The sequence below is a fragment of the Labeo rohita genome, chromosome 10 (assembly GCF_022985175.1).
Source record: "Labeo rohita strain BAU-BD-2019 chromosome 10, IGBB_LRoh.1.0, whole genome shotgun sequence".
In the NCBI taxonomy this organism is placed as follows: domain Eukaryota; kingdom Metazoa; phylum Chordata; class Actinopteri; order Cypriniformes; family Cyprinidae; genus Labeo; species Labeo rohita.
This window is the reverse complement of record NC_066878.1, coordinates 715,855-738,685: the sequence shown is the minus strand read 5'-3', so window position 1 is coordinate 738,685 and position 22,831 is coordinate 715,855. Positions and strand designations below refer to the sequence as shown.

Here is a 22,831-nt window from a genome sequence, read left to right as displayed (position 1 = left end):
AGCAGATGCTTGTTATCTTTAACAGACATCTTGCAGAAGTACGTGTGCTATCTGGCTAATATTAACTAGTTGTTGTTACTACTTTAAACCAAAAACAATTATATTTAAACCAAATATGGGGTCTTCTTCAAACCGTGAAGCTTCCACACATTTTATCATTTCATTTTGTATAACAGTGGAGGCTATAACCACCAAGTTATGGTCAGTTTCATTGTGTACAATGTTTTATTCTTAAAAATGCACACAGACACAATGTCCTGATGCTGCCCTTTGCAGAGCCACACCTGTAACATTCCTTTATTTCAAAAGCAGAGAATAATAAAGCTTTCAGCTTACATGACAAAAGGCATAACATTCAAATGATCACATATCTATTATTTACAGATGAACTGATTCTTTTAAAGTGCTTCATTGCAAAGAAAACAATGCATCAATATAGATCCGTCTACAAAATATTATACAGCTTTGTAATTGATAAAAAATATTTTGCAAGAATATATGTAGCGCTGCTTTGTTTGCTTATTTAAAGTGTGGGTTGCGTTCACTAAAAGATTTAGCAGCTGATGTATTACATGTATTAGGAAAAAATGTGGACAGTAAAACCTTTAACATATAATATGATTTATTTCAACATGTACAAGAATGCATCAGTCACAATTAGGTGGATCTGAGGCAAGACAAATAACATTCATTCATGTCTTCACCATTCATCCCGAGATGTCAGCTATACACCCTGATCTTCAGCTCACTAGTGTGTCTATGGTTAATGCCTCTGTGATTTACCCACAACCCTGTACTGTCGTTCACCCATATTTGTGTTTACAGTGCACATTAAATACAAAACCCTCTGCTACATAAGTGCTCAAACTGACTTCTTCATCGAGTTCAAAGACATTAAGATGTTGGGGCTCTCCTCCATGACACGGACCAGAAGATTGTCTATATACTGTTCCAGCTCCCCAATCTTAGTGTCCTTCTGAGAAAGCTGCTGCCTCTGCTTTTCCAGCAAGTTAATGAGTTCGTCATGGGTTAGCTGAGAGTACGGTCCCGTCCCTTTAGCCTCTGGAGCCTGAAAGATACAGTTAAACAAAAATAGCATGCTTAAAAGTCAGCGGAGCAACATCTTAAACAGCCAAATTTCTATTCAACGCATGGTAAATGGCTATACAATAGTAAAAGAGAGAAAAAAGCTCACGGTACCTTCATCTTGACTTGCATGTCATCTGTAGTTTTTGCAGATCTGGAACCATCTTGGGTTTCTCTGTGGTCTGGCTGCTTGTCAGTGGTGCTCAGGGGTTTCACTGCATGGGGCCTGAAAAGAGAAAGAGAGCTGTAAGTCTTACAGGCAGATCTGAGATTGCAGGGGTGGAATACAAAGCAGTCAATCGCAGAACTCTGCCAGAAGACATTTGTGCATAATTTTGATATAATCCTTAGTGGAGAAAAAAAAAAAAAAAGAAAGAAAGGGTGACGAATATATCCTGCCCTGAATTTTCTGGACTTCAAAGAACAGTGAAGAGAACTGTTAAATGTGAAAATTGACGCCTTTTTTTTTTTTTTTAAAGAGGAAAGCGCTCATATCTATGGTTTTCAATTAGCGGATAACCGTTTTAGAATTAAAGCAAAAACACAAAGTTCACACTGGGAAATTAAACACCCCATCGATATGATCTGAAACGCTGAGAAGACAAAGTTTAAACTATTACAAACCATGTTCTGCAGAAAGACCAGTTATGTGGAATGTCACATGAAAGTCACAACAATGAGTAATCTAGGGTTCAGAGTGTAACAACAGAGTGTAAAAACAGATGTGCACGCCTTGCGGTCAAGCAATAAGTTACCTGAACTGGTCATCACAAATTGTGGCATAGCAAGCATTTTAACTTACACCTCCCCATGTTTTGTGAGTTTTATGTTGCTTGCCTGAAGTGCAAAGAAAAAAAATGCAGCTGGCTGAAACAAATGACAATTTTAATACCAAGCAAAAGGTTCTGTGGGTAATCAATTGCAAAAGCAACAATTCGGGCAGGACAAGGGTGTCTAATCGTTTCTGCAGAGTTTACCTCCAACCCTTATTAAAAACACCTAAGATGATTAAGGTGTCCAATATTGTTAGAAACTTCCAGGCCTGTGCTTCCCAAAAGCAAACAGATTACACTGAGCAGTGGTGCCAGTGGTTTCAACAATCTACTTAGGCTTACATTGCTTTTGGGAAATGTGTGTTGGAGCAAGCTGAAGCCAAACTCTGCAGGCCCTCCAGCAGCAGTACTGAACACCACCAACGTTGTAAAACTAGATGAACACAGTGTTATGTAATTAATATTCATGAGCCAAGTTGGTGAGTTTAATAATATTTTCCTACTTTTCAGGTCATTTTTACACCACTGTCCACTGAAAATGAGAAAAACAATTACACTGGAACTAGCTGAATGAGTCCAACATATGCACAGAACTACCTACTGTCTCAACATTTCACCTTCCATGTCCGAAGTATACTTTGGGCTTTAGCATAGTACAGAAACACTGAGAGACACTCACTTCTACGGACACAGGTCATAAATTTGCTTTTCAACAGAACTGGTAAAAAGGGAGACTTTTGGAGAATGGTTTCTGCATCAAAGATTACTTCAAGGTAACCTATAATGCCCCTTTTTTACAATTTGCAATATAAGTCTCAGATGCCCCCAGAATTTGTCTGTGAAGTTTCAGCTCAAAATACCCCACAGATCATTTATTATATAATTTTCAAAATGCCTATTTTGAGTGAAATCAGAAACATGTTTTCGTGCATGTCTCTTTAAATGCAAATGAGCCACTGCTCCCCGCCCCCTTTTCCAGAATAGGGCTGTGCCTTTATAGCTTGTGTCTCAGATACTCTACTAAAAACATCTGTTTGGTTTTGATTATCATGTCTATCACATTAAAATCATGTGCTTTAAAAGCGTTTTAGGGTTTTCTGAGTGCACACATTGGAAACGCGCAAAGAAAGTGGTTGTCATACAGCATGTGAGTACTAAACTAAGTTCTCTTTCATGTCTTATTGCACTTAAACTGTCAAATACACAAGTTTATGCTAAAAACACACATCAGTTACAGAAACAGTTGGTTATGTCTGTGAAGGTAAACGGGTGGAAAAGAAATCGCATGTTTATATTAGATCTGTGGCAGCAGCGTAATATACAGTAAATAAATAAATAAATCCACTGCTATCTTGTCTCTGTAGAACTAGTACACTGTTGTCGCTTATAAAAACAGACGCCGCCATGGGTGGAAAAGTGCAGATTAAGGGGCGGTAATATTATAATAAGATCCCCTTCCTACATCAAGGGAGGGAGCGAATTTTGAGCAGCTCGTTTTTTCACATGCTTACAGAGAAAGGTTTACCAAAACAAAGTTACTGGGTTGTCCTTTTTGACGTTTTCTGAATTGGGAGATGCACCAGGAACCCATTTATAGCACTTAAACAGGGGAAAGTCAGATTGTCATGATATATCCCCTTTAAACCTACACAACCTTTAGAAATTTCAAAAACTACCACAGGATGGATAACAGGAGCCTACTGTCAACATCTGCTACTACTTCTAAAAGCATGTGAAAGTCAGTCCTGAAGAACCAGTGTCCTTCAGAGTTTATCTCCGACTTGCCTCAACAAGTTCCCTGCTGGGAAGTTTCTAGTATGTCTAGTAAGAGCTTGATTAGCTGGTTCATGTGTGTCTAACTGGGGTCGGAGCTAAACACTGCAGGACCACGTTTGGTCACCCCTGTGTAAGGGTCTCTAGAAGTTCTATGCATGGCCTCACCTGCAGGGTTTGAAGGCAGGATCACCTGTTCTCTCGCTTTCAGTCCCATTTTTCTGCCCAGCAACTGGCTGAACATCAATAGGTGACACTCTGGCCTGAGGGAGAGACCTGTGCCCTGACCCATGATCTGCTTCTGGTCTCAGAGGTGCGAGAGCTTCACTGGATGTTGAAGATGAGTTCACCATGGATGTGGAAAAATATGAAGTTGACTTGCTACTATTGATAGTTAATGACAGGTCTTGATCTTGTATGGACGGTTGACTGGTTGAGTTCAGTGCAGCTTGAACTGTGGATGCTGATTTGGCAGGAGGCAATGGGGCCTGACTCTTCTTTTTGGAAACTCCACTCTCAAGCAGAACATTATCAGCATTCTTGGGATCATTCACATTGCTGAGAACCTTTCCAAAGACTGGATCAGATATTGCAGGTATGTCTTCTCCAAGAGAGTCTAGTTTAGACTTTGCTGGCAAATCTTTGTGTCTGCTTTCTCTTGAGAAAAGGTCATCAGAGTTCACAGGGTTGGGTTTAGTATAAGGTTCTTCAGATGCAAGAAGATCATCAAGCTTGTCAGTTGACTCATCTAGTTGATCAATGCAAGAGTTTGAGGCAGGACTGGTTTCATGTTCAGTCAAGTGGATGTTACTAATTGCTAAAGGGTTGTTGGGTTCAGTTTTAGATACAGAAATCTTGCAAGGTTTTGACTGCAATGAAGGCTTTGGAGCTGGACCCTTGTTGTGTTTAGCTGTTTTGACATTGATAGGTACAAAAGGGCTGATTTCTTGTCTGGGATGACCCTGGATAAGATGCGATAAACTGTTCCCAAAACTGTCTGCATCAAAGGTCCTTGACCCATCTTGTGAAACTGGGCCTGCTTTGTCAGTCTGGCCTTTTTCCTGGAATCTAGATATAGGAGTTGTGGATTGGTCTGCATGATTGTTCTGAACTTCCTGCTTGTTCTTTAATGGTAAAGGTGCGGGACGTTTGTCCCGTCGTAAACTGCAGGAATCAGAGTCTCTACCGTCCTCAGATACTCTAGATGAAAAAAAAGATTGTGTGGCTTCAGGAATTGCTGGTGCTCTTGGAAGGACGTCTGGTTTTTCCATCTGCATCTTGTTCTGGGGAGGCATTGGGGCACGCCGTTTCTTCTCTGACCTTTCTGCGGTGTCTCCGAAATGGACAGCTTCCTCAGTGTTTCCAACATCAGAGTCATCTAAGAACGGGTTGGTGTTTGGCACAGATGCTTGCGAAAAGAAGAGTCCAGAAACAGAAGAACTGAAGAAGCAGGATAATGAAAGGAAACATTAAACTCGATCAAACACATCTGCTGAATATCGAAACACTTTGGCAAGCAAGTTAAAGCCACTTTGCTTCGGTCAACAACCATTAAAACCACTGAAAGAGCACTTTTAAGTCATTAAAACTGACCCTATTTTATTAAACATGCCCCGGGTGTTATTGAGCAAATGTTATCAATATCCATAAACCTTTTAAAGCAATAGTTAACATCAAAATTACAATTCTGTAACCCTTTATGGATCCTTGTGTCATTCCAGTCTCTTTGGAGTAAGTTTATGGACATTTATTACATTTGAGCAATAAAGATTTCAGAGAGAAACGCACAAAACTTCCTTACTTTAACTGCTGCTTGAAAAGATAACTGGCTTAGATTTAAAGAGCCACCCACAAATCATACTATTTGCTCTCCGGTCTCCTACACATTCCAGAACTCTTTCATGAAGCCCTCAAGTGCATGAGTCAGAAAAAAAGAACTGCCTGATCAGCTGTTTTCCAGGGAAACAGATTACTCCAGCTTCCCCTGGGTTAGACCTCAATCAAATACCACACAAGAGCAAACACAATGAGGGTTAGAGACTTTACAAATAACTGTCAGCATTAATGCATCTCAGCAGAAATAAACAGATAAGACCATGGTAAAAAAAGAAGGCTCTTTATTGAGGTTTGGGTATTTCATTTGGTTAAGGGTTACTCAGCTTAGTCGGTATGATAATCATCTTCAGAAAATATGATGAGAAAAACAAAAAGTTAATGTGGATTGTACTTTGAGTGCTAGAAAGAACTGCATTTCATTGCAGACATTTTTTTTGGACTTGTACAGACTCATACCAACACACACACACAGACTTCTGCATATTTCATAATAGAGACAAATGCTCTTACATCACGCCGTTAATCATGACAGCGTGGTGTTATGGGCCCACTGATATCGAGTTAGTCTAAGCAAACTACAGAAACACTGAGAGACACTTCCATGCCTTTGATATTCAAGCTGTGATCATGGGTCATGGATTTGCCTTCCAGCAGAATTGGTAAAAAAAAGTACGTTTGGAGAATGATTTGAAAAAGCTCTGTGAAATTATAAAAGTATGAGTTATGAAGAATGTTGAGAGTTCTTAGAGTTGCAAAGACCTGTTAGAGTCAGCCTGATGTCTGTCAAGCCACAAACTTGATGAAAAAGGAGTGCTTCTTTTTAGTTCTGATTAGTACACTGAAGCTAAATGCAAATGACTGGTAAAGGTTGCTTGTTTATTTGCAGAACTTTTTATGAAAAGTGGCCTCACCCACAGACACATCCCACTGGTCCAAAATCTACCTCACATGTTCTGAATGGCTGATTTTAACACCTCACACAGTATTTTGTAGGGCTACCCTCTAATAGTCAAAGAGAAGAGGCTTGGTTAACCAAAGTTTTATTAGTCGCTTTGTCCAAAAAATTCAGATTCACGATAACAATGAAACGTTGTGCTTTTGTAAAATAAAGCAAACTGGATGTGCTTTCTGCCGTCTCTTTGAACTTGAGTGTGAAACTCCGAAACGCTGCGTATACTTGCCTTATAGAACCAATTCAAATAGAAAATAAATATTCTCAGATTATGTTATCCGTATGAAACGCGCATACAGGCACATCACTACTGCGGAGATGATAAGTCATTGTCGCTGACTTTAACTCTTAAGCCAAAAACAAAGAAAGCACTACTTTGTCAATACATTATTAAAACGGTTATGCAGTCTCCTTGCTGTTTTTCGCCTGACACATTCATAATTATTCTATCTGCCGGTGCGCTTGAGCGCTTATTAAACTATTTAAGCAATTAAAGGCTCATTATTATGATCTATATGGTTTAAAAATAAACATGCGAACAACTAACAGTCGACCAGAAAATTCTTTAGTTAAGGGGGGGCAGCCCTAGTATTTTGTTTTTTTTTTGAGAACAGATAAATTAAGTTGCCATGTTGTGTTTTTGAGTCTAATTTACATAACACATGCAGATTTTTACTCTTAGGCTTGTTTCACTAACGGTTTACGTGAAAATCTGTTCATGTTTCATGAATAAGACCAAATGGGTGTAAAACACTGACCTGGGCTTGACTGCAGAAACTTTGGTGGACCGACTGAGGGCTTCAGGTTGAGAAACGGCGGGATGCTCAAAGGGATTGGTGGAGCTCTCGTCGAATAAGAAAGGGTCTTCAAAAGGATTGGTGGGTGGGATGAAGTCTGAGTTAATCTCGTCAGGCGTTTTTTGCTCGTATTCACTCGAGCACTCCTGGGTTTTGCCTCAGGCCGCTGTTCTTTCTCTTTCTTCTGTCTCTCCATTTCTTCTTTCTCTTGACGGATTCTCTCCTGGTCTGCTTTCTCTTTCAGCTTCCTGTTCTCCTCTTCTTTCTCAGCCTCTCTTCTCGCCTGCTCCTCTCTCATCCTTTCCTCCATTCTCTTGTTCGCAAGCTCCAGCTTCTCTTTTTCCAGCCGTAACCTTTCTTGCTCTTTTCTTTCTTTCTCCTCAGACAGTCTTCTCTCTTCTTCCTCTTTCTTTTTCCTCTTTTCCTCTGCTTCCACCTTTTCTTTTTCTTTCTGTAGTCTTTCCTCTTCTTCAGCACGTCTTCTTTCCATCTCCATTTTTCTTGTCTCTTCTTCTTTTCGCAACTTTTCATTCTCAAGTCTCATTCTTTCCTCTTCCTCCATTCTCCTTCGTTTATCTTCTTCCTTCCTAGCCTTTTCCTCTTCTTCCATTTGCCTCCTTTTCTCCTCTTCGATCCTCTCCTCATCAGCTTTTCTTCTTTCCTCCTCTTGTCTAACTCTTTCCTGTTCCTTCTTTATTCTGATCATTTCCTCCTGCTCAATCCTTTTCCTTTCTCTTTCCTCTTCCTCAGTTCTTCTCCTTTCCTCTTCCTGTTTCTGTAGCTTTCTTTTCTCTTCCTCTCTCTCCATCCGTTTCCTCTCTTCTTCGCTTTCTATTCTCTTTCTTTCCTCCTCCATCTCCATCCGTTTCCTCTCCTCTTCTCTCTCTATCCTCTTTCTTTCTTCCTCTCTTTCCACTCGTTTCCTCTCTTCTTCCCTTTCTATCCTCTTTCTTTCCTCCTCCATCTCCATCCGCTTCCTCTCCTTTTCCCTCTCTATCCTCTTTCTTTCTTCCTCTCTCTCAATCCATTTCCTCTCCTCTTCCTCTCTTTCTAACCGTCTCCTCGCCTCATCCCTCTCCAATCTCATTTTTTCCTGTTCTCTCTCGAACTGTTTCCTTTCCCCCTCTTCAGCCTGTCTCCGTTCCTCCTCTAGTCTTTTCCTGACTTCCTCTTCCTGTTTGCTCTGTTCCTCTTGTCTTCTGTGCATCTCTTCCACTGCATTCTCTTGAGTTTGTAGCTCAGAGGAGTCCATTGAGGTGCTGGACGTTTTCCTGTTATGACCTCTGCGCAGGTCTTCCATGGATCCGTGGCCTGAGCTGTTCAGGCTGAAGGTGGAACCGGCCCTGGATCCTCTGGTCTCTGGCTCCTCTGTATAGACGTGGCTGCCGTTGATGCACACATTGTTTTGTGCTGTGCCCAGTCCAAGAGAGCCGGTGCCTTGGGAAACCTTGCTGTCTGTGCTTCCGGTCCGCTTGTGTTTCAGAAATTTGAATTTCTTTTTGCCTTTGAAGATAAAAAAAAAAAGAGAGAAGGAAATCACAACAACGTTACACTATTAAAATTTTGCACCAATTTAGACAATTTGTCAGACCCTAACTTCTGCTAATTATGTTTTTAATTATGTTGGGATGGACAATATATCAGTACTACAGCGATTATGTAATATATTAACTATAGTGTCCTGCACACAGTAGTAAAAAAATATCCAATATTCTGGTGTCAGAATAATTTTTGGTTTGACTGTATATTATACTGGAGACTAATTGTGTCATTTATTGGTCATTTTACCTTTAAACTAACTGCATTATCATCATCATCTAATGTTAACTTAAAAGCAGTGTTATTATTATTATTATTGAGATGCTATTATATTTTGATACTGTTTTTTTTTTTTTGAGGTTTCAGCAATTTTGTAATTTGGTAATTGTGTTTTGTTAAAAATCTGTTTCAGTTTTTTTTTTTTTTTTTTTTTTTTTTTTAAATATGTCTGTATAGATTTTACTTATTGTTATTTTGGTTCAGTTAGAACTCTGCTTTGGCAACTAGTTTTATATATTTTCTATATATAAAAATACCTCATATTTTATTTCAGTTAAAGATTTTGTATTTTATTTTATTTCAAAGAACGGAATTCGTTATGGTTTTAGTTTGCTATAATAACTCTGCCAAAAATTAATGACAAATAATTTATTAACATAAAAATAAAACACAACTAATTTATTAACATTGTTAAATATATTCTTAAAATTAATCTCAAAATAAATATCCATGTCTCATGTTGTACATTAATAATGATGTGATTTTAAAATTCACGTAGTGCTTTAATTTTTTTTTTTTTTTTTTAGACAAAATAGTATAGAATATTAATATTGGCCCTTTATCAGTTTTAGGCTATAACACGAAAATAAATTATAATTTTAATGGTAACACGTTACAATAAGGTGTCATTTGTTAATTAATTTGTTAATTAATAACTAATTTGTTAATTAGACATTAATGTATTAACGAACATGAACAAACAATGAACAATACGTTTATTACACTTTTTATTCATCTTTGTTAATGTTAGTTAATAAAAATAGAGTTCTTCATTATGTTAGTTCACAGTGCATTAACTAATGTTAACAAACACTTGTAATTTTAATAATGCATTAGTAAATGCTGGAATTAACTAACTAAAATTATTAAATGCTGTAGTATTGTTCATTCTTAGTTCATGTTAACTAACGTTGTTAACTAATGTTAATTAATGAACCTTATTGCAAAGTGTTAAAATTATAATTTCTAATAATAATAAAATTAATAAATTATCAGTTAGTAATCTCTGAGGTCACGGGCAAAATTGTTGCTAATTTTTTAAATAAATAAATATGTAAATAAATAAACATGATGCTAACTTCAGTCAAATCAGACTAAACCAGTATAATTAATATCAGAAGATATCAATATCTACATTGCATTTGGCAGATGCAAAGGACTTGCATATATGTGACCCTGGACCTGGACCCTGGAAGTAGCTGGGGTATATTTGTAACAATAGCCAAAAATGCATTGTATGGGTCAAAATTATTGATTTTTATTTAGAAAATTAAGTAAAGATCATGTTCCATTAAGATAGTTTGTAAAATTCCTACTGTAAATATACCAAAACTTAATTTTTGATTAGTAATATGCCTTTTTAAGAACTTTTGGACAACTTTAAAGGTGATTTTCTCACTATTTTGATTTTTTGCACCCTCAGATTCCATATATTGAAATAGCCGTATTTCGGCCAAATATTGTTCTATCCATACATCAATGGAAAGCTTATTTATTCAGTCTGAAAAATTGACCCATATGACTGGTTTTGTGGTCCACGGTTACATATTTATTAGTTCATGATTTCTCTGGTGTTGCCAGCATCATATTCTGTTGTTTGACCTGCAGAAACAAGTAGCGGTAGCTAACATATCCATCCCTAATATTGCAAATATTACAGCAATAAGTTTTGTTGTTATACCTTCAGGAGACTCTACATTTAGGCCAGATGATCTGCTCAGACTGATGGCCGAGTCTTTTTCAGGCAGGGTGCCGAGTGTGGACATGGACTGTGAAATGTTACGGTGCAAACTCGGCTTGGGTGCAAAGAGGGACTTGAGTTTATTCTTCTTTTTGGCTCCAGGTGTGGTATCAGGTTCTTCTTCTCCCTCGCTGTCAGTCAGCACCTGGGCGACTGAAGGCACAATGGCGGAAGCAGAATCTGACATCCCATCTTTCTTTTTCCCTTTCAGCTTATCCTTGAGCTTGCCAAGCCGTGAGCGTGACTTATCCTGCCCGGAGAGGTCGTACATGCTGGCCGTCATGTTGTTCTTCATGAACTGAATGTCTAGGAGCACCTCACCCCTCTCTTTGTCAGCCTTCCCTGTCTTGCCCATCAACTTGAACCATCTGTTTGAAAACAAGTAACACAGGATGTTTAGTTTCAAACATTTTTCATTTCCCAAAGCAACTCCCTCATCAAGAAAGCTAGAGGCAACACATAAGATAAAGGATACGAGATTATGTAGTGTTGCAGACTTGGCCAGAAAAGCAAAAATGACAAGGTTGTTGTGCACTCAAAGCTTTAGGATCTCAAAGTCCGAGTAAATAGTTTCACGTGATTGTTGACATTCCTCAACGGCTATAAACCAGAACAGCACGTTATGGTTCAATGGCCGAGACACTGTCTAGTCATAACCTAAGGACATTAGTGGAGAAGAAAGACGTCAAGGTCTAAAGCAAATGCCTACTGTGTAAAAAGTCTCAAATCAATGTGTTTAGGAACAAAAAACCTGCATTTTCCCTTTTAACATCAATAAAACAGGTCTATCAATCAAAAAAGTTCAAAATACAACTTACAGCCTTGAGCAAGCCGTTTCCTAGCTACAAAGGGAGATGTATCATGTTGTTTTCCAAGCTAAGTGTTGTAGGAAATGAAAGTCTGAGCTGGCGAGCTAACACGCCTGTAAGGAACAACAAATTTAGATCTATGAAAAACGTAGAGGAATAAGATGAGGACACTAGAGTACAGTAACTGCACACAGGGCTCATTTCATGGAAACTTATGTTTGCAGTAGCGTATAGCTGTGAGAATGGAGTGGGTGGCTTAGAAAAACAATTTTGAGACACAAAACTGACTCTCAGGGCAGAAAACACACATTGGCAGATTAGGGGCAGGTTTAAGAGGAAAAATGGAAGTTCACTAAAACCTTTTAAAAGTCATAAGTGTCTCTTTAAAGCGATAGCTCACCAAAAATGAAAATTCGGTCATTAATTACTCACCCTTATAGGGTCCTATGATTTCCACGATGCGGAAAACGTGGCCGGAATTGCGGAATTCGGTCATGAAAACGGAATTTACTGAATAACGCGTAATGTCATGGAATTTGTCAAAGTTTGAATTAATTTATCAAAAGTAGGTCATTATAATCAAATCAAACCGCGATATGGACTAGTATCTGTAAATATTACGCTGCAAAAAATACTATTTAAATGTGAATCCTGCATGTTCTGCGTGTCTCTGTTTTAATGAGTAGAGCAGACGAGCGGTTTTGTTTACTACACACACTGAAAATCGTGTGATGCTCGTGGTGATTTCAACGTCTGTCGTCTCACTAAATGAGGACATCCATACATAAACAATCATGTACTTCATGAGCATTTGACCGTTCCATTTTAAGAAAACTAGCATTATATCATGCACACAAATGTAAAGGTAGACACGGCAACCCGTCAAAATAAAAGTCCGGTTTAACTTGAAGACATTGTGCCAGATATATATATTACTACTAAAATTAAACAAACATTATTTTTAAGGGTATAATCACAACATTTCTTCCATGTCTTCCTTTGTTTGCCAAAAAAAAGTTTGCTTAATTTTGTTAATAATTAAAAGATAAATTAAATTAATGTTTTATGCCTTTATTTGATAACCAGAACATTTTAAATACACAACACAGAATTTCTGAGGGTAAAAAAACTTTTATAAGGCTATTTTAAGAATACATTTGAAAAATTAAGTATGCATTCAAATAATTAGACATGCTAAAACACAGAATTTGTTTAATAACAATAAAACATATGGAAAAAATAAAAATAAAAAAAAAATAATAAAAAAATTTCATAAATAAAACATTTCAGGGCCCTAAACATGTCATTTTTGTTAAACCTTTATTAAATTGACGTGAAACTGTATACGTTTCATGATTTTAATTAATTAGACATTAGCTCTTTGACTAATAAAATTATAAAATTTAATTTAACCATTAAAAAGGAGTTGAGAAAAATTAAAAACGAAAAAAAAAAAAAAAAAAAAAAAAAAACGGAATCCAGAACAATTTTAAAATGGAATTTGGAAAAAAATTTCATAGGGCCCTACCCTTATGTCGTTCCAAACCCGTAAGACCTTAGTTTATCTTCAAAACACAAATTAAGATATTTTTGATAAAATCCAAGAGCTTTCTGACCCTCCATAGACAGCAATGCAAGTAAGGACATCGATAAAATGGTCCATGTGACATTAGTTTTTCATTTTATGAAGCCTTAATTTTATGAAGCTACGAAATAGGGCTGTCAAACAATTATTCGCTATTAGTCGCATACAAAATAAAAGTTTGAGTTTGCCTAATAAATGTGTGTACTGTGTATAATTATTATGTATATATAAATGCACACAAAATTAATGTATATATTTAAGAGAAATGTTATTTTTGTACAAAATATTTAGACATAATATAAATAATATACAAATTATGATAAATACATACACTTGTAAATATTTCTTAAATATGTACATGAACGTGTTTGTATTTATATATACATAATAATAACACACAGTACACACACATATTAGGCAAACTCAAACGTTTATTTTGCATGCAATTAATCGCGATTAATCTTTTGACAGCCCTACCACGGAAATACTTTATACAAAAATAATGACTTTATTCAACAATTTCTTCTTTTCTGTGTCAGTCTCTGCCAGCATTCATGAGAAAGAAGAAATTGTTGAATAAAGTCGTTATTTCAGTTTTCTTTTTTGCACAAAAGTATTCTTGTAGCTTCATAATATTACGGTTGAACCACTGATGTCACATGGACTATTTTAACGATGTCCTTACCATCTTTGGGCCATAAAACATTTCATATGCATTACTGTCAAAGCAGGGTCAAAAAGCTCTTAGATTTCATCAAAAATATCTTAATTTGTGTTCTGAAGATGAACAAAGGTCTTACGGGTTTAGAACGACATGAGAATAAGTAATTAAATGACAGAATTGCATTTTGCAATTTTTATGTGAACTATCACTTTAAACACAACGTCAGTCATTAAAAATAAAGACACATAGTGCCTGACATAAGGGTTTGGCAATAAAATAAATTGAAATGTAATAGAACAAAATACAAAGTCTGTGTAAAAAATTTAATGTGATCGTTGACATAACTCAACAGCTATAAACCAGAACACTGTGTGCTTTAATGACCGAGAGATTGTCTTGTCAAAACTCAAGGACACTAGTGAAGAACAAGGAGTTCAGGGTCTAAAACAAAAATCTACTGTAGAAAAACAAGTCATGAATGAGAGCCAGCTGGAAAGGGGGAAAAAAAAAAAACACACAAAAAAAAGCCACATAAAATCTGACACAGAGTTCCTGACATGAGGGTTTGGCAATAATAATAATAATAATAAATTAAAATGCTAAACAAAATTTTCAAAAATAAAAAATTAATTTAAATTAAATGTTCTGATGTTCAGGGGGAAACTGGCAAAGCTTGACATCTCCAAACTTATAAAATCTCATCACAATAACCATTAACAATCTTGTCTCTTAACCAGCCTCTTCAACAGTAGCTGCTATTTTAGTGTTTATGACGACAGTAAACGCACCAGACACAGTGAGTAATGCAATGCTAACGTTATGGAGAAAATAACATAATGGGCGCGTGTTAAAATGACTTTGTGGCTATCTGCTAAATAATACTGCGATGAGACTGAAGCTAAATATAGCAACTCACCCTGGATTATTAGTGAAAGATCCCTGCCGGCCTACGCCTCAATAACATTTAGCACCATTATGCAGCACATATTTCCATCAGCTAGGATATATACAGCTAAAATAACTAAATTTTGTCTGTAATATTTATTTATATTTCTCTGAAAAGGCTTAAAATTGTTTTTTTTTTTTTTAAATCAGTGAGATCACAATCATAATATAGGCTGTTAATGTTCCTAAGCAGAAGTGAAACAAGTGGCAAAAAAAAGACCTAGTGCATCCATTAAGTCTTATCAAGTCTTGTTTTGCACACTGCTTTGCATTAAATGAACACAAAGTACCTAATGGTTTTCATGCACCAACATAAAAAATATTAACAGCAATATTCACCTATATATAGTAACTAAAGGATGTCAAATATCATGAACATTTTGTTTTGCCAACAAAATATTGTACATATTTTAGGCTTTCAATATGTCACTTTACCACATTTTTGAATCACAGCAGTTTTTAACAATTACATGTAGACAATCTACCATTTTTTTAGACTTCACTAAACATTAAACTAAGCATTACTAAGGGTGTAAAACAGGAATTTCAGGGCGTGAAACAGAAGTGGTTAACCAGTAAATTGCTGAATCAAATCTTGGAAGGAGTGAACCATCACAATTACAGTCTTAAACAATAAAGTTGTTAAACCACATTTCCTTAATGGTAATTACACAATGACAAGAGAAATGGCTTTGCACATATGGGAGGTGCTCATTCGACGCGACATGTTCGGACAACACCCCACAACCATAGAAATGCACTGATGCAAACACAAGCAGCTTCTGCTGTGATGTCACTCAGATGACTGTGAATTACACAGAAGTTGCATTACACTTCTGGTCTCAGAAGGGAAGTTGCAACAGGGTGTTGCCTGGTTTGAGATGAGTTTAGACAAGCTTGATAAGCTATTATATAGAAAATATTAGCCTAACATGAAAATCAGCTAACTGAAAATCTGCATGCCCCCATAAAATAAGGCTTTTTGGTCTGTAGTGCCATATTAGAGGTCTTGACTTTCACGATTAATTAAAATCATGCAATTATTCATAATTTTAACAATATATTGAACAGGATGATATGTCCAAAATGTATATCACAGTATATTTCTATATAAACAATATTTTAAAATGCCTCAGAAAAACTGCCAAAAACACCAATAACAGATATCTGTACCTACAAACTTCTGAAAAATGAATTTATCAAGTACATGAAACCTCATCTTACAAAACAATATAATATTTAAGAAATAAAAAACGGTACAAATAAATTAATATTCACCTTTTATTTAAATATTCTATACAAACAAGAAATTCAAAATCATTGTCAATAAACATAACCCTCTCAGACTCACCTTATTAATATTAATAATAATTAGGGCTGTCAAATGATTAATCGCTATTAATCATTTTTTAATAGCGCTATTAATCAGTCTGAGTTTGCCTAATATATGTGTGGGTGCTGTGTGTAATTCTTATTTATATATAAATACAAACACATTCATGTATATATTTAAGAAATATTTACAAGTATATATATTTATTATAATTTTTAAATAATTTATATTATATATAAATAGAAATATTTAGTACATAACATATTTCTCTTAAATATATAAATAAATTTGTATTTTTACACACAGTACACACACACATATATATTAGCCAAACTCAAACTTTTATTTTGTATGCGATTAACCGTTTGACAGCCCTAATAATAATATCTTACATTTTTTACTATAACATTGGATGATTATTCTTGTAGATTGAAACAGAAGCGCTTCATCAAAATGAAAAATGCAAAAAAATAAACAAAAATTGCAACAACAAAAACATGTTGCTGGAGAAGCGCTGAAAATGCAAATTCATTCTCTGCCAGCAGGAGGCAACGAAGCAAAGCTTCCCTCATGAACGCTACTTTATCAGATAAAATGAAAATGGCATCAAAACTTGTCTGAAAACAGTCTGTTCTCTTCAAAGTTACATTCATATAAAACACCCCCACTGTGTTGATTTTGAAATGTACAATGCTTGTTTATTCAACAAAGTCAACCGCCATAAATCAATGTATGGGAAACACTGGTGATGTATAATGAAATATCAGAAATGTGTTATGTACCGCAATAAAAAAAAAAAAATAATAATTATATCGCAATATATATTGATATTGAAATATTGTCCAGCCCTAATATTGAACTGATATTTACATTTGATGTTACACCATAATGAAATTCACTTAAAATTTAGATGTACTGTGATAGTTTTTGTTAATTTTGTTATTTTTTGTATTACTTTTTATTTTTAGATGTTCTGTTCTGTTTTCATTTTAATTTTAGTAAATGTTAACGTTTTGTCTTGGCTTGGGCCCGTCATCACTGCTCGCAGCTATATTTATTTTTGTTTTCTTTGTGCACAAAAAGTACTCTTGTAGTAGCTTCATTACATTACGGATTAACCACTCACGTCACATGGACTATTTTAACGATGTCCATACTATCTTTCTGTGCCTTTAATGTGGTAGTTGCGTTGCTAAGGGGGAAAAAAATACTTTCAGGGCCTATTTTGTACCCTATTTGTGGAAAGTGTCAGGTAAGACAATAAAAGACTTTACTAAGCAAAGTTCTTGACAAACTCATCTGTTTCGTCCTGAAAAATCCTTAATAACAGCTGTGCCCTGACAGGAAGTGAAGGCAGCATCAGATGAATCAGCAATGGATGTTTCATTGTTCCAGTGTGTCTCTCTGCAGCTTGACTTCCTGCATGTGCCAGCGCACTGATAAGAGTGTTATGTGACGGACTGTTTTATCACACGGAGCAGAGCAGGAACCTTGCCTAAGCTCAACAATGTAAAGTTTCACTTTACATGTAAGATATTCAATAAATTATGTATGAAGCTCCGATAATTTGACATATTTTTATCATACGCGTATAACATAACAACTTAGGACTTCATTGATACTTCCAACTGGTGAAGCATTTGTTTGGATGGCAGGTCCATATCAAAGTTTTTATAATTGAATGATCTCCGCTGAGGTAAAAGACGTTGAATTTAACTTGGTTAGGTGACGTTCAGAGGAGACAGGTGACATGCTCTCATTCTGCCTTAAATAACGTGTGATAAAGTATCAGCAGATGAGGTCATGCAGAAAGAAACGGCTGATGGGTTCTGTATTAGCATGAGGCATTAACATATTTTAGGCACATCCTCTGAAGCATCCTCTATATGTGTGACTGAGAGAAAAAAACAAGTGTTTTTTGACTTTGAAGTCTGAAGCAGTTGACAAGCCTTGACTTTATGCCACGCTAACAGAATTTGAGTTATCAGGCAGCGCATGTGACGTATGTCAAAGCCTGAGAGAGAACTGGGGCACAAACAGAACAATCAGACGCCAGAAAAAGGGATGTTAGATATATAACCTTCTCTAAAATACTGTTTAGTTTAAATGGCTGCACAATGTAACAGGGGAAATTTGAGCGTTTAGAACAAATGTTAACAAAGGAGTATGAATTAAAGGCAAAAATTTAATATTAAAGTTGTGGGTTGTTAAAATAAATACACTGTGTTCAAAAGTGTGGGATGTCTTTGAAAGGAGTCTTTTATGTTAACCAAGTCTGCAGTTATGTGATCAAAAATACAGTAAAAACATATACACATAATATGCTGATTTGCTGCTCAGGAAACACTTATCATCATCATCAATGTTGAAAACTGTTGTGCTTAGTTATATTTCCATAATATTTTTTATTCAGGATTCTTTGATGAATAGAGAAAGGACAGCACTTATTTGAAATAAATTTTTTTTATAATATCATAAGTATCTTCACTGTAATTTTTGATCAATTTAAAGCCCTTTTGTCTAATTAAAAAAAAAAATCTCAGTGTGACCCTGACCTTTTGAACTTTAGTAAGCAACACTGTAAAAGTACTATTAAATACAAGTTTTTAAACTAATACACAAATTATGACTTCAATCGGTTATGGTAAAAGAAAAACCAGGAACTAGTTCTGAGAACAACAGATCAGAAAATACTGATATGAATATCAGTGAAACTGACAATGAGAATAACAGGAAGTAATTAAAGTCTTCTGATTCATCTAGGCAAAAAGAAGGAATCAATTCAATGGAAATTAAAGCAATATTTTGGTTTCATTAGAAGCTAATCTTAATCACTGTGGTATAATACTGATTAATTACCCTAAAAATACAACTTCTTACTAAATGTAAATATAGGTTACTCACCTACAATTAAATTGAATGGTGGCAACCTGTATAAATGAAACTACTCTAAATACTCACTTTAAAGCCTGAAGAATTAAAACTATTTACTTAAAAATAACCACTTAAAAAGCTCTGCATCTGAAATAAATAAACAATTTTTAAAGGGTTAGTTCACCCAAAAATAAAAATTAGCCCATTATTTACTCACCTTCAAGGCATCCTAGGTGTACATGACTTTTTTCTTTCAGTCAAATTTAAATTAATTATTAATAATTAATTCATTTATAATTAATAAATAATTATTAAAAATTAACCTGGCTTTTCCAAGCCTTATAATAGCAGTGTTTCTGTTCAACAGTCCAAAAGAAATCCAATAAAGTGGATCCATCAATAATAAAAAGAGCCTCATAAAACTCTGGGGGGGTGAATAAAGGCCGTTTATAGAGAATCAATGCGTTTTTGTAAGAAAAATATCTATATTTGAAACATAATAACCACTTTTCTCTAGTTTGCGCTATCTGTCATATGCGCAAGATGTTCCGGGCGGATGACGCAGGATGTGTGGAATGCGCATGCGCTGCTGATCTTGCAAAAACCAACGTTTGTTTACAGAAGCAAAGGACGCAGTTTCCTCTCTTTAGCTAAAGAAAACTAGTCTCCTCCTGGCTTATATCGAAATGCTCCGACATTTTTCTTTACAAATCCTCCTTCTGTATTTCTAATTCATGGCCGGTGTTTTGTTTTGCTCTCTCTTCTCTGCTTCTGCGTTCGTCGCTTCTCAGCAGCGTATGTGTAACGGATACGTCAAACATCATCCACCCGGAACGGCCTCTGTGTACAACGGTAGGGATTATTATGTTTAGATATGGATATTTTTCTTACAAAAACGCATCGTTTCACTACACGAGGCCTCTATTCACTCCCCGGAGCTGTGTGGAACACTTTTTTATTACGGATGGATGCACTTTATTAGACTTCTTTTGGAATGTTGAACAGAAACACCCATCCACTGCCATTATAAAGCTTGGAGGAGCCAGGACAATTTTTTATATAACTTCAACTTGTATTCATCAGAAAGCCATATACACCTAGGATGCCTTGAGGGTGAGTAAATCATGGGCTAATTTTCTATTTTTGGGTGAACTAACCCTTTAAGAGTAGAACTTAAAGCTTTACATTTCTGCTTTTAAATCCTCCAAATATTGGCCCATACTGAAAGAGCATCATTGTAACCTTAATTTTTTTTCCTGTTGAAAGCAGAAGCTCAACTTACACTGAACCCGGAATATTCAAATGACCAAGCTGTTCCTAACATAAAAAAGTGTAACATCAAATTAACGCAATGTTTTCTAGCAACAACACCCTGCTGATGTCAACCACAACAATGCCTATCTTACACACATACACCCTGAGAGATCAAACCTCAAAATCACCATCAGAACTGCAGATCTGTTTACACGAAGCACCGCGGTCCGGTTTCATAAGAGAGTCAGCTTACTTAGAAAGACCTGAGTGTGTTTCCGGTTCCTCTGACCTGGGGGAACAGCAGCCCACGCAGGTACAGGACAAGATATGACTTACTTAGCATAACAAGCTCTAACTCTTGACAACAGGAAATGTCTCAGTTAGACCCAAAAAGACCCAGAAGCGGAGCTCTCTAGTGGCCTAGTTAATTAGAAAACAGCTTTCATTTTGACTCAACAGCCAGCTGAACTTATAGAGCAAAACAATTATTCGGCAGAAGGCCAGGCGAGCGCTGGCTACCTTTGTGCATGAGATTAAATTAGGTCTCGTAATGAAAATGACCAGGCAGGCTGTAATCAAAAGCTTTGAGCATTTACAAGCAAACAATGGAAGTCATTCAGGTGAAGAAACACAAGCTCTTTAAACCAAGCTCTTCAAACCCAAGGTCAGAATGCTGGGATGGATTTATGTGTTGCTTTGTAAATTTCAGTCTGAAACTTGCCGTGACTGATGTTACAATGACGTCTAGAGCTAAACTAATTTATTCATGAAGGCTGTGCATAATGTACGCCGTGCGGGCCTGGATTACAGCGAGATGGAATAACCACCAGATCAAGTCAAACGGATTTGCACCAACCTTTAAGAAACATTCCAAAGGAATGCAAATGGAATTTCACTAAATTATTAAGGAAATAAGGAATTTTATTCCATCCAAAAAAGTTATTTTTTTTGTTTGATCTTACTATGATTGTCTGCACATTAAATTCACTCTTTTCTGATTCTAAGGAAACTGTCTTCTGCAGATCTCAGATCTTTTTATGGTTCAAAACCATAAAAAGACTTGATTCTGAGTCATTTGTGGAGGTCTGTGACGTCTCTGGTTGAGGGGAAAAATTCCACCCTGTTCCTTTCGCTCTACCATGACCAAGTCTCAGAGAATTAAAACCTCAGCTCAAAATTTCCACATAAGGAAGGTTTGATGCCATCTTTCAGCACAGAAACATCCTTGTAAGAGAGTTCAAACACGAAGCTGAGAAAAGTCAGATGCACTTGAGAAGGGCCCTTTAAGTTTTGCCAAATATATTAAAATAGGCAAAAACGAGAATGAGAACTTATGTTATAAATACAAACATTAAATACGAGGCCAAAATATGTATTGTTTATATAATATATAATATTCACTCACTCTGTTTTATTACGGGATTTATTGTCTTGAAGTTCCAGGAGGTTGATAGTCGCCTGTCCGAGCATTTTATCGGGTCCTACCAGAGCCCGGTGCATCACACACACCTGTAGGGTGCAGCGCTCCGCGTTACTGGGGTGAAAGAGCGGCAGGTCGAACGCGGCCTCCTCTTTCCACACCGGCGCGACGCTCTTCTCCGCCACCGAGGTGGAGAACTTATCCTTGGCCACCTGCATGATAGCGTACGCGTCGTTGGTGCCATTCTTTCCCTTGATCCGCAAACCTCTCGCCTGGAGCACCGTTACCTGGACGCTGGTGGGGAACCACTGCTGGCTTTGATCTGCCAGCGACATTTCTGTAAAAGGCCAAACCGCTTCAGTTGGGACTGAAAAGTCAGCAGGACGCACAAGCTCTTCTGCCCAGCGAGACGTTTCAATGTGTCAAAGGTTCGTTAATGTTTCGTTGGAAAAGTTTCACATTATCCAGTGAAGCAACAAGTGAGCGTCACTCTCTAGCCACGCCCATACTCCTGAGCAACGGCGTGTGGGCGGGGCCTGGCGTGACGCAACGAACAGTATTGGGCAGAGCTGAAGATTAACGCAGTGACTGGAAACAATCTTAGCATAACAAAAGCTGTAAAAGTTATATATATACATATGCACACACACACACAACTAAAAACTAAAAACTTTTTGAACAGTAAGATTTGTGATGTTTTTTAAAGAATTCTCTTCTGCTCACCAAGCCTTTTTTTTATTTGAAAAACAGCAAAAGCAGTATTATTGTGAAATATTTTTACTATTTAAAATACCTAAAACCTTTCTATTTGAATATGTTTTAAAATGTAATTTATTCCTGTGATCAAAGTTAAATTTTCCGCATTATTACTCCAGTCTTTAGTGCCACATGATCCTTCAGAAATCATTCTAATATGTTGATTTGCTGGTCAAGAAATATTTTTTTATTATTGTTATCAATTTTCATGATTTTTTGATGAATAGAAGGATACGAAATGCTGATACAAAGATCAGCATTTATCTAAAATAAAAAGTTGTTGTAACATTATACACCATACCATTTTTTTTGTTATTTATTTATTTATTTATTTATGTTTTTTTTTTTTTTTTTTTTTTTTTTTTTTTTGAGGAGCAGGAAATAAATTTTTTTAAAATGAATACTTTTATTTAGC

The 22,831-nt window shown here is 36.2% G+C and overlaps 1 protein-coding gene across 1 annotated transcript; it reads right to left on the bottom strand.

Moving 5' to 3' along the window:
- Positions 1-255: 255 nt before the first annotated feature.
- rab11fip1b (RAB11 family interacting protein 1 (class I) b) lies at positions 256-22,161 on the bottom strand. Its single transcript, XM_051120921.1, is given in 7 exon segments — positions 256-1,069; positions 1,201-1,312; positions 3,801-5,072; positions 7,179-7,344; positions 7,347-8,720; positions 10,717-11,144; positions 21,646-22,161. Coding segments are annotated over 7 exon segments (3,909 nt in total). The 5' UTR covers positions 21,996-22,161; the 3' UTR covers positions 256-862.
- Positions 22,162-22,831: the final 670 nt, after the last annotated feature.